Source organism: Narcine bancroftii, chromosome 3 (assembly GCF_036971445.1).
Source record: "Narcine bancroftii isolate sNarBan1 chromosome 3, sNarBan1.hap1, whole genome shotgun sequence".
NCBI lineage: Eukaryota > Metazoa > Chordata > Chondrichthyes > Torpediniformes > Narcinidae > Narcine > Narcine bancroftii.
In genome coordinates, this window is record NC_091471.1 from 217,358,839 (window position 1) to 217,372,563 (window position 13,725).

Consider the following 13,725-nt stretch of genomic DNA (forward strand, 5'->3'; position numbering starts at 1 on the left):
TTCACCAAAGTGTTCAGTCATCAAGAGGGATTAATAGCCTGGGCTGGTTTGCCTCAGAGTGGAAAAGGCTGAGGGGTGTTTGGCTCTGCATTGTAATAACAAATTCAAATCTCTTCATTAATTCAAAAATATTAAATCAGATTGCTCTACCTTGATCTTGTACAACACAATTTGTGGTGACGAGTGGCGGAACTTGACCTCGTGTATTTGTTGCGTAAAGCTGCCCAGATCTTCGAAGTTTATCTTCTTCTATAACCTGGATCTAAAAAAAAAATGCACAACCATTAATGCAATTGTACACTCTGTGTGGAAAATGTTAGCACACAGATTTCTCATTGATTAATAGTCATTTTTAAAACAGTGCGCAGATGTTATTTTAATTGTCATAGTTTCCTCCAGGAGCAACCTTGCTTGGGAGGATGTGTTTTCCAATTTGAGCATACTGTTGTTATTCTTATTGTAGATGAGGTTCTTCATTTGAACACATGTGGCAAAGAAAAGGGGGATGGAGAGAGAAGATGGAAGAGGAGGAGGAGAGAGAGAGAAAAAGAGAGAGCACAGTATGAAGAGAGGTGGACTTGATAAGAATGTGGTGAAGAGAGAGCAGGGTGGAGAAGGAGGGAGGGGAGAGAGAGAGGGAGGGAAAGAGGGGGAAAGAGAGGGAGGGGAGAGAGAGAGGGAGGGAAAGAGAGGGAGGGAGAGTGAGAGAGTATGTGATAGTGGGTCAGGACAGGGTATAGAGAGACAGATAGAGATAGAGCAGGAGGATGGGAGAGAGGAGGTGGAGGAAGAAAAGATAGTGGAAGAGAGCATGGTAGAGAGAGAGCAGGATGGTGAGAGAGAGCTGGTTGGAGAGAGAGAGTTAGAGCTGTATGATAGGAGAGAACAGGGTGGAGAGAGAGCAAGATGGTTGGATAGAGGTGCATGGAGAGAGGAAAGAGCAGGTGGAGAGAGGGAGAGGGAGGGAAAGACAGCGAGAGGGCGAGCTGGATGGTGGGAGAGAGCAAGGATGAGAGGGAGAAGTTGGTGGAAAAGAGTTGGATGGAGAGAGGAGAGAGCAGGATAGAGAGAAATAGGAGAGAGAATGATGGTGGGAGAGAGCTGGTTGGAGAGAGAGAGTTAGAGCTGTATGATAGGAGAGAGCAGGGTGGAGAGAGAGCAAGATGGTTGGATAGAGGTGCATGGAGAGAGGAAAGAGCAGATGGAGAGAGGGAGAGGGAGGGAAAGACAGTGAGAGGACGAGCTGGATGGTGGGAGAGAGCAAGGATGAGAGGGAGAAGTTGGTGGAGAAGAGTTGGATGGAGAGAGGAGAGAGCAGGATAGAGAGAAATAGGAGAGAGAGAATGATGGTGGGAGAGAGCAAGGTTGAGAGAGAGAAGTTGGTGGAAAAGAGTTGGATGGAGAGAGGAGAGAGCAGGATAGAGAGAAATAGGAGAGAGAGAAGGATGGTGGAATAAAGCAGGGCAGAGAGAGAGAGAGGATGGTGGAAGAGAGCTGGTGGAGAGAGAGCAGAATGGTGGGAGAGAGCAGGGCAGAGAGAGAGAAGGATGGTGGAAGAGCTGGGTGGAGAGAGAGCAGAATGGTGGAAGAGAGGACAGAGAGAGAGAGAAGAGAGAGGATGGTGGAAGAGAGCTGGGTGGAGAGAGAGAGAGAACAGAATGGTGGGAGAGAGCAGGGCAGAGAGAGAGAGAGCTGGAGTGGGAGAGCGAGGGGATGGAGGAGGCTGAAGGGGAGGGGGGAGTGAAAGGGAGGGTGAGGGGGATACTACTGTATGTAATATCTTGTGTTTTTGCATGCAGTAGTGCCTGCTCCGCACGGTGATGCCCCCTGACAGGAGACTTTTAATGGTCCATCTCTGGACGCAGTTGAGGGATGCCAGTTACATAACTCAGGCTTCTGAGGAAGTAGAGGCTTTGCGTGCCCACATGGCAACTGCATTGAAGTGAGTGGGCCAGGTCAAGTTGCTGTAGATGTTCACTCCTAGGAACTCAAAGCTCTCTCCACCTCAGTACTGTCAATGTGGATAAGGGAATGAGTTTCACCAATCTTGTTACAGAAAGGTAATGGAGAAACAGGCTTTGTGATAACAATAATAAAAATTATCAACAGGTCTTGCAGCATCCGTAGTAAAGATACACAAACGACGTTTCAGGCCTGGGTTATGGAAGTAAGTGGGAAAACGTAACTCTTATGAAAGAGACAAAAATGGTATAAAACAAAGGAAATGTTCAAAAGATATTAATAAGAAAGGTTTAACTCCAAAAAAGTAATATTGTCAAACAAAAAAGAAATGGGTATAATCTTTTTAAAATTTAGACATACAGCACGGTAACAGGCCCATCTGGCCCACGAGTATTTGCTGCTTAAATCCTGAATTAACCTACAAACCCCAAACGCTTTGAAGGCTGGAGAAAAACTGGAGCAGCTGGAGGAAAACCAATGCAGGTCATGGGGAGAATGTGCAGACTCCTTCCGGACAGTGCTGGATTCGAACCTGAATCACTAGCGCTGCAATAGTGCTGCTCTAACCACTACACTAACCGTGTAGCTGCCTCAATTGTGAAAGAGTTTGTCATAAATGGAAAGGTAAATAAAATGCACACAACTAAAAGGCAAATAAACATTAGAACAATAAAATAAATTCATTTGCTCCCATATATTTACAGAAATTGTGAATGAGAGCCCAATAAAGTGTTGTGGTTAGAATTTTTGTATTACTTTGGGCTTAAGTAAGAGCAATAGAATGGACAAAACTGTAAGGAACTTTAATACAAAGCTAAACAAAAGTAAGAGAGAAGGACACTCAACATTGAAACAGGCCCCTTCTTGTCTGTGTTGAACCATTATTTTTGCCTAGTTCCACTGACCTGCAGCCAGTTCATAGCCATCCATACCTCTCCCAACCATTTACCTGTTCAAATTTCTCTATTAAAATTGAGCCTCTATTCATTACTTCAGCTGGCAGCTCATTTCACACCCCAACCGCTCTCTGTGTGAAGAAGATCTCTCTCATGTTCCCCCTAAACTTTTCCCCTTTCACTCTTAACCCATGTCCTCTGGTTGGTATCTCACCTACCCTCAATGGAAAAAAGCATATCTATATTTACTCTCAAAATTTTAAATACCTCTTTTCTTTCAAATTTTATTTTATTGGCACATGTAACAAAATTGCATACAGAACCAAAAATTCTATAGATCAAAATCAATACATGCTGTTTTTAATCATTTCCTCCCCCCTCAAACAAAGCAAGAAAGGAAAAAAAAAGACTAATTTTAAAAACAATACTGGATATTAATTTATGATAAATTATGAACTAATTATTCTAAAATTTTCAATTATTATATCTTTTAAATATAAAGTACATAGTGAAATAAAACACTACCCATATAATACATGACACGATCAAAATCTAAGTATATATAAAAAAAACACATACATCTCATAAAGAAATAAAGTAAGATACATTATGGTGAGGCCGGGGAGTGACAAAGTTCACACCAATGGACATAATGTAATCACTTATAAAGTTATAACACCAATCTTTTGCATATATGGAAATCAAATTTTCAAAAATTATCATGTTCTTTAAATTATATGTGATCTTTTCCAAAGGTATACAACTTCACGTTTCACTATGCCATCTATCTAATACCAAATCTATATCCAATTTCCATGAAACGGCTATATATTTCCTGGCAAGTGCCAACCCGATTTTTAAAAATTCTTTTTGAAACCAATCCAATATTAAATCTGAACTAATCATCCCCCAAAAGAAACAACATGAGGTTTCTCGGGAGTTTAACACCTGTTGAAGAAAATCTATTAAATTACTCCAAAATGAATTCAATTTGGGGCATGTCCATGTAGAATGTTAAAAGGTGCCTGTGTCCCGTTTACATCGTAAACACTTATCAGAAATAGCGGACTTCAATCTATGAAGCTTTTGTGGCATAGTATATAACTGATGTGTGAAATTGTACTGCACCATTCGATATCTAATGTTTATTTTTCATACTATCATATTTGCATTGTAAATCAGTGTTTAAGGTGCAAGCTCTGTGATCCTAGCTGTTTCATTTGTATTGACACTGATTTGGATGCAGTCAAACTGAATTTTTATTGTTTGGTACACTGGGAAGACATTTTACCCTATATTTTAAAAATAATTCCCAAAGTTTCTAAACCCATGGCATCTCTGAAATTTGTATTGAATGTGTAGATAAGAAAATGTGTTCACCTAATGAATAAACAATCAATGGAACACGATCTTGAATTAAAAAAAAGAGTTTTGGATAATTTCATCAACTTTCACTTTCATTCTATATAAAGTCACATAACTATTTGAGCATGTCACATTTTATATTACTGCTAACTATGGTTCTCTCGCCCTGTTAATGTTGATTCATTACAGAGAAAAAAAAAATCCACATTCATACTCAAAATTATGAATCTTTCATCTGTACTGTGATATATCAGGTGGTGCAACAAGAGGTAAAAGAATTATGAGAGTTTAAATTGGTGAGGTGTTGCTTGACAGAACGCAGAAACTTCATCCTGAAATATTTTATCGGTTAAGAATGTTAACACGAGTTGGCTGGGCTTCAGAAAAGGTCAACAAACATTTAATATTTCTCTGGATCCTTATTTTAAGACTATTGTGGCCACTGGAATCACAGTGGACATGACGAAATAACCACACAAGGCATTTTTAGAATGAATGAAACGATTTACTCTTCATGTAAATTAATTTCTGCAATAAGTGCTTCATTTTGTGGCAATATCAGACACACTTTGCCACTTGAGTATTCTGTTTGTTAATTCTGAACTCAGAGACCAAATAGAATTATAAGGATGCTCATTACTTATTCAGGTTATCTAGTCTGAAGAAAGCACAAACAACTTCCAATTTGTGCTTGAAAATTCTCATAGATGCAAGATGTTTTGCAAAGAAATTCATGGATCAACCACCTAACCTAATAGGTTCAACATTTGTGAGAAGTTCAGTGAATACTACAGGTTCATTGGATGGTAGAACATGGAGGTGGATGGACAATGACCACTTTGGTCACTGACCTTTCCATCAATGTTTATCCACAAACAAGGCAACAATCAGCTGGATGCTATACAATGTCAACTTTATGCCACTTGGATTTCCTCTCTCAGTATTGTGTTTAGTGCATGAAGCACATTTCTATCCCATATTTGGACTATGCTGTGAGCCAGTGTAAAAAAAATTGTAAAATGGAAATATAGACACTGGATATTGTACAAAAAAATTATTGACTGGAATGTTATCAGATTTTTCCAAATAGCCTGACATATGACCTGACGAAATGGTCATATTACAAAAGAGTTTAACGGGATAGGTCCTTGCATGTGACAACAAAAACAACATTTGTACAGAAAATATCATTTCTAATTTTACTCTCCTTACATGGTTTGTATAGCTCAGGCTTAGTATAAGATGCACTGATAGTGGAAAAGGTGCCAAAATAAAATCACTCAGTTTTACAAACAGGCGTGATGGATTTTATTTGTCTGAAGGATCATAAACTGTGGGAGTGGGGTGGGATAGGGAAAATCTGGTTAAAGTTTGCAAGATGAAGTGTATAGTTTGTATTTCTGTTAACAGCACACTTAAATGGGTTACAAGAGAAAGTGGAGTTAACACTTTAAGCCCAGACCAAGTTATATTCAACAGATTGATCTTAGTTCTTGAGAATTACAGACCTCAATAACAAGCTGGACGCCGACTTACTGAAATCCTCAATGAGAGTTCTGTTGGGACCATGCACCAACACTTAAAAAATAGATAAGTCAAAGGTAATCTGGATGAGTTTGATTACCTAAATTGTTTTTTTTTTAATTTTTTATTTTTCACACCATAAATCACAATAGCCATGATATACACTTTTTCTTTTTCACACATTTACAGTGACTTTTTCTCCCCCCCCCTCCCTCCTCCCAAGCCACCCCCCCACCCCCCCCCCTCTCATCCATTTTAGGTATACAATCTAGGTTGCATTAATTCAGTCAGACAATGTTGTCATTCAACAAAAATACACCAGAAATTCTACAGAGTCCATTCTTTTCTTTCCTTCTCCTTCCATCAACTTAGGTAATGTTTGTCCCCGGTAGGAACCAGAACTATCAATAAAAGAATTATATAAGAAATTGAAGGAATATGGAGAAGTGTCGGGTTACAAGATAAACGTAAATAAAAGTGAAGCAATGCCTATGAATAATGCGGATTTCTCAAAATTTAAGAAGGAATCTCCATTCAGATGGCAAATGCAGGCAATAAGATACCTAGGTGTACAAATAAACAAAAATCTAGGCCAATTATATAAACTCAATTATAATCCACTAATGAAAAAATTACAGGACGATTTAGAGCATTGGAAAGATCTACCACTAACACTGATAGGAAGGATAAACTGTATTAAAATGAACATTTTTCCAAGGATATTATACTTATTTCAGGCACTGCCAATACAACTGACAGAAAAATTCTTCAAAGAGTTAAAGAAAATAATAAGGAAATTTTTATGGAGGGGGGGAAACCGAGGATAGCACTAGATAAATTGACAGAATGGTATAAACAAGGAGGCTTACAATTGCCAAACTTTAAAAATTATTATAGAGCCGCACAATTAAGATACCTATCAGATTTTTATCAAACAAGGGAAAAACCAGACTGGACGAGATTAGAATTAGATAAAATAGGGGAAAAGATACCTGAACACATATTATATAAATGGGACGATTACCTAAATTGTTCAGTGAGTAATTACTATATTTTTCTCTATTTGGTCTGTGCTACACACTGTTTTGTGTGGAGCAGGGAGCACAATGTACTACAATTGTGAATGCATTGTGGATAGATATAGAGGCTCAGGGCCGCCCATCAATCTCACAATGCACTGACTATGGACTCTCGGCTAGGCCCCGACTGCACGCCCATCCAAGCTCCCAATGCCCTAAATGCAGACATACCACTCGGTCCTGGCCGCCCGCCTGCCCGCCCATCCAAGCTGCAGACGCCCTGACTGTGGATCCTCGCATAGGATCTGGCCAGCCACCCAATCAAGCACCCAATGGCCCAAATGCAGACTTGCAAGCTAGTCTTGAGCACCTGCCTGCCCATCCGAGCTCCTGCCACCCCGAATGCAGACTTACAACCCAGTCCCAACCTACTGTCTGCTCATCCGAACTCCCAGCATCTCAAACAATGCAGCCACTTACTGCAGTCATACAGTGAACTGTCTGTGTATTGTTCTGATGGCTGGCTTCTCCCTTGGCTCCACCCTCATCTACACCAATATAAACTCTGGTTTTCTCACCTTACCTCAGATTTGCCCGAGGACTATTGTATCTACCGGCCATTCATTGTAAGCTATTAAAAGCGTGTTTGTACTCCTCACTTGTCTCTGAGTGCAATCTGTCGTGTTACAATTTTAATAGCTTAACCATGAAGCAGGATAGAAGCCCTGTTGAACCCAAGCATGCTCCAAGTCGACCTTCTGTCCCCTGAGGCCACGGAGGAATTCGCCTACTGGCTGGAGTGCTTCCAGTCCTACCTGCCAGCCACACAAGACGTCTTCAAATCTGATAGTCTCTGGAGATCTGCACTACTCTCTTGAGTCAGCCCCAAGGGGTTCGCTGTTGTCAGAGACTGTGCTACATACGAGTTGGTCATTAAAGGCTTGAAGACCCATGACATGAGGTCCCAGAAAGACCTGCTGGTGAGGAAGTGGCTCACTCAATGTCAGCAGCATCTGGGTGAGTCACTGAATGATTATGTCCTTGAACTGCGGGCCCTGACCAGAAAATCTGTCAAAGCTGTCACACCCCGGGTGAGAGTGGAGGAACGAATCCTGGACACCCTCATGGCAGGAGTGAGGTCAATGTACACGAGGCAGCGACTGCTGGAATTGAGGAAGAAAAACTTGGCCAATACCCTGGAGCTGTCAAAAGCGCTCGAACAGGCCCAACTGGGAGCTGACAATCTCATGTGTGAAAGCAGTGCCTTTCCAGAGGACCAGGTCATTGGGGCACCAGTGACCCCTGCTATGGCCACGCGCAACAGGGGATGCTACTTCTGTGGACAGGCACAGCACCCCCGTACCCGATGCCATGCGAATGACTCTGGGTGCTCAGGATGTGGTAAGTGAGGGCAGTGGGTGAAGGTCTGCAGGGCTAAAGGGAACCCAAGGAAGATGAGCACATGTGCAAACCCCAAATCATCATTCAACCTGTTCCTGAATCCTGAGGTACTGGCCTCAGCCTCTCAGTACTGCTTGACGCCAGCATCTTGCTGCGCCTCTTGGCGAGACCCGCCACCAGAGGTAAAGCATCACAGGAAGTCAAGGCGGCCACCTTGACACACCTTGAGGTCGACACCACCTAGTCCTCCTTCAGATCAAGATGGAAAGCAGCCATATTGCCGGCTCTCGTGGTCAACGCCATCTTGTCTGCCTGTGGGCCAAGAGGAGAGGGTCGACATCGGGGAGCGAAGGGATTTCTGGAGCACTGGCATTGGTCGTCCATCCCACCACTGAGCTGGAGCACTCGAGACCCACTGACCCTGTACCACAGGGGGTCCAGGAAGTTCAGGAAGCCCAAAGTCCTCCAGTACTGTAACGCTCAACCTGAATTGCCAGACCCCCTGACAGACTTAACTTGCAAGTTTTTGTAAAATATTAGTTTTTTTTCAATGAATGGTCTCTGTTTTTCACCCACAGGCTCTATTCAGAAGGAAGAGATGAATGCAGTGAACTCCTCCCCTGCCTCCACCCTCACCTACCCCAATATAAACCCTGGTTTTCCCACCTTACCTCAGATTCACTTGAGGATTACTGTGTCTACTGGCCATTGATTGTCAGTTATTAAAAGAGTGTTTGCACTACTCACTTATCTCTGAGTGCAATCAGTTGCGTTACAAGTCAAAAGTAGTATGCATGTGATAGTTAACCTCCTAAATTTTACCTTAACAATTGTTGTACAAAATTCAACTGTTACACACATATATATGCTAGAGCTTCAAAAGTTCCCAGTAACCATGCAAATGTACAAGGTATACATAAGGCAAATGAGTTGAATGGATAAAGATTACATATGAAGAATACCAGGGAGATTAAATATAAAGAATACTGGAATGATCTAGAGAGAAGATGAGGCATACTGTAATTTACAGAAGCAATGCTGAATGACTGTCTCCTAACCAATAGATCACCAGAAACAAACTCCTGAGGCATCTTTATGGCATAAGGCCATCTTATTTCACTTGAGAATTGAGCTAAGCTTTAAAAAAAGTTGGAATGCAGCAATTTAGCTAATGATTCCTTGTGCTGACCTATGGCTAGAGATAGTTTTATAAATGCTATAAGAAAATTTTGTTTCTCAAATTGCAGAGAGAATACAACCCAAACCTCAATGGTTGCACATTGCCAAATCTGAATTACCAGCAATTCTCATGGCCTTTCTCATTTCTGAGAAAACTTTTGTCCTAAAATATTTAACTGTGCGATTAGATGCATTTAGAATGCCAGAAACGTCATTTTTTTAAAGTAATGGGTAACGACAATGAATTAAGATATTCAAATCAAATCGTTACTGCTGAAATAACACGATCATTTATAAAATTGACTGAATAAATGGAGAGCTGTTAAAAACTATTCTCGATACCCATAATATATTTGATCCAAGATGTATGGTTGGCGTGGCAGTTAGCCCAACACCTTAACAGTGTCAGCAATTGGGACCAGAGTTCGAATCCCGCGCTGTCTGTCAGGAGTTTGTATGTTCTCCCCATGTCTGTGTGGGTTTTACCCAGGGGCTCCAGTTTCCTTGCACCATTCGAAATGTACCGGGGGTGTAGGTTAATTAGGTGCAATTGGGCGGCACGAACTTCTGGGCTGAAATGGCCTGTTACCGTGCTGCATGTCTAATTTTTTTAAAAATTAGATTTAAATTTAATAATTTAATGCTAGCCACAGAATCGTATAGATGTCAATATTAGCAGCAGAGCTTCAGGCAAGGGTTGGATGCTGATGGACAGTTAGAAACTTCAGTCCCCGTAGATGCTGTGCAGGAATGTTTTTAAAAAATGTTTCCACCACCCATTGTAGGCAGCTCCAGGCATCAAGGAATGATTCTGGGCAACTGATGCCTGTTGTAAAGACACAGAAATGATGGAGGAACTTAGCAGATAACAAAGCATTCCCAGGAGGAACAATATACTGTATATTCGACGTTTCAGGGCTGAGCCCTTCTTCAATGTAATGTACACGATTATTATACATCTTTATCTCCTATGGACACTGCGAGACCTGCTGAGTTCCTACAAATACAGCATCAGCAGTGTTTCCCTCTAACAGATACCTGTTGACTTCTCTGCTACCAAATTTCTTAAAAATGTCATTTTTGGCAACAGATATGAACTGACTACCTTCTCCATTTGTTTCTGCTGACATTTCCTGAAAGGAACATCATAATTCTTTGGAGAAACATTTAACAGAAATTACTGAGAATATTAAATAAGTCAGGCAGCACCTGTAGAAAGAGAAGCAGATAAAACATGTCAGGTCCCATAATTGTTCACTCCAAGAACTGCAGTTAGTCTGCTCTATATTTTCAACTTGTATGTTCAGATTTCCATCAACCGCAGCACTTACTTTCACAACTCCAGTCAGACAGCAATATTCCTCGCAGCCTGTGATAATGGTATCTTATGATGAAATACCATGGCTCCTCCAATTTAAATTCATAAATGTGAATGTCAATGATCGGTGTCAGATTGCCATGTGACAGCTTTTGCCACATTAATGGCTAGCAGATCTATTTTGCTAAGATGGAAGGACTCTATCCCTTCTAGTTATGCTCAATGGATGACCCAAACCTCATCAATGGATGACCCAAACTTCATCAACGGATGACCCAAACCTCATTAACGGATGACCCAAACCTCATCAACAGAGGACCCAAATCTCATCAATGGAGGACCCAAACCTCATCAATGGAGGACCCAAACCTCATCAACGGATGACCCAAACCTCATTAGCGGATGACCCAAACTTCATCAACGGAGGACCAAAATCTCATCAATGGAGGACCCAAACCTCATCAATGGAGGACCCAAACCTCATCAATGGAGGGCCCAAACCTCATCAATGGAGGACCCAAATCTCATCAATGGAGGACCCAAACCTCATCAATGGATGACCCAAACCTCATCAACGGATGACCCAAACCTCATCAACGGATGACCCAAATCTCATCAATGGATGACCCAAACCACATCAATGGATTACTCAAACCTCATCATGCTCAAACCTCAAGAAGATTATATATAATGTTTCAAAAACTGAACTTAAGTTTGATAAAATGTGGCACATTTTTATGGAATATTTTAATGTTTAATGAATAATACAGTGGTTTACTGTTTTCTTTATAACATACAAAACATTTATAATCTCTTCCTGAATTTACTTATTTACATGTAAGGCAATTCATCAACATACCATTACTGTTGCCCTTCTGGTGGTTGAAGATGCCCCAGTTTAGGGGTCATAGATTTTGGATAAGTTAGTTACAGTCTTTTTTTCTTTAGGTTGTTTTTTTCTCCAGGTACAAGATATAATATCGAATTCTGTCTGTTTGTTTATCATTAGTTGCGATGTTCATTTTTATTCTAGGGTAAATTGTAATTACTCTGTACCTGTACAGTACATTTTTCTTGTTCTTACACATTTTGTTCTATGAATTAAAAAAGTTGAAAATGTGAATGTGCTTTTATTAAAGACAGTAATTAACTACAGTTAGCACGGGTTAATGTTGCAGATATGGGAAAGCTTGCAGATCATCAGCCAGGATGATCATTGATGTCTGTGAGTAATGTAAAATAGGATGTCTTACGGAAATCCATGCAACCCAGAGTAACCCAGAAGCATTTGAAAGGAACTAATCCCATATTCTGCTTAAAACAATACTCCTGAAAATCAGAGAAGCCATGCAGATCTTTTCAAGGAATATCTAATTTGGTCATGTTGATTATTCAGTATTCTGCTCCAATTCCATCCAAAGGTCCATGAACCACAACTTCGGACTATCATTTCAAACATCTTACCAAACTTGAAGTTTCATGATAATTTGATGTAGCTCAAATCAGGAATGACTTAAAAAAGAACATGAGCAAGGGGAGAGAAAATGATAGCAATACAGTATTATGATTGATAAAATAATTTTAACTTGGAGTTTACCTCTGGTCTTCAGTGGAGTGAATTGCAGACAAGAGACAACGGGCAAGTAGAGACAAGAAACTTTTGTGTAGATTTCAAATTTTTATTAATGATACAACAGTATTCATACACCTAAAACTTTCCTTAATAAATCATAAAATTATAACAGCTTTTTTCTGAATAATGTTATTTGTTTAATTTGAAAAATAAATGCATGGAAATCCATGCTTGTTTGTTAATATTAAAATGTTTTATCATCAAGTTTATTGTCATCTGATTGTACAAGTACAACCTGATGAAACAGTGTTCTCTGGTCCTCAGTGCAAAAACATGCAGACACACAGCCAGATGTAACACACATACAGATAAATAATACATACACAGGACGAGTATTAATTCTATGAAAATAAATATCGTTTTGTACATATGAGAGTCTTGGATGGTTAGTATGAGCTGTTCCTTTGGTCATTCAGCATTCCCACTGCCCATGGGAAGAAGCTGTTCCTCAGCCTGGTGGTGCTGGCTCTCAGACTCCTGTATCTCTTCCCTGATGGGGGCAGCTGTAAAATGCTGTGTGCAAGGTGGAAAGGGTCCTCAATGATTTTGCACTCTCTCTTCAGACAACAATCCTGGAATATCATGTTGATGGGTGGGGTGGGGGGGGGTGAGGGAGACTCCAATCATCTCTGCCACTCTTGTGGTCCTGTGAATTGACCTCCGATCCATCTCTCTGCAGCAACCGTACCACAAAGTGATGCAGCCAGCCAGGACGCTCTCAAAAGAGCTCCTGTAGAAGGTTGACATATATGCTATGGAAGATTGCTTACTTCAGTCTTCTGATGAAGTGCAGTCACTGTTGCGCCTTCCTGATAAGTGAGATGTTGGAGTGTCCTTGATAGGTCACTAATTAAGTGAACTCCAAGGAACCTGGTGCTCTCCACTCTCTCTACTACAGAGTTGTTGATGTATAGTGGATGGTGGTTGTTTCTGATCCTCCGGAAGTCCATGATCATCACCTACATCTTGTCTAGGTTTACTACTGAAGATTGTAGTGTAACTTTGCAATTCACTCCATTGAAGACCAGGGTAAACTCCAAGTCAAAATTATTTTACCAATCATAATATTGCTATCATTTGCCCTCCCCTTGCACATGTTCTTTTTGTGTCCTTTCTCTAAATGTTTGTATCCATTACTCTGTATTGATAAAAATCATTGAAATAAAATTGCCTAAATCTCAGCAATACCATTTAATAAAAGTAGATCTGAAAATTGGTGCAGTTTGCCTTCGGTTGAATTAAGATACTGTGGATCACATTTGGTTTTCTGAAACAAAACAGATTTCCTTGCCTACCGTATATAGTCATAACATTGTCAAATTTTTTGGACCACTTTTTCAGGCCAAATAAGAGGGAGGTTTGACTTTTACATGGGTCAAACCTTTGACCTCGTAAGTACCTGTGCCGTTCAAGGCATCAGGAGCTCAG

General features: G+C 40.6%; 1 protein-coding gene across 3 annotated transcripts in view; it reads right to left on the reverse strand.

The window, feature by feature from the left end:
- sec24d (SEC24 homolog D, COPII coat complex component) overlaps positions 1-13,725 on the reverse strand; it is a 291,170-nt gene that overhangs the window by 155,671 nt on the left and 121,774 nt on the right. For all 3 annotated transcript variants that reach the window (XM_069926602.1, XM_069926600.1, XM_069926601.1), the window contains exon 7: positions 151-262. In XM_069926602.1, coding sequence (XP_069782703.1) covers positions 151-262 — 112 coding nt within the window. The remainder of the gene's footprint in view (positions 1-150; positions 263-13,725) is intronic.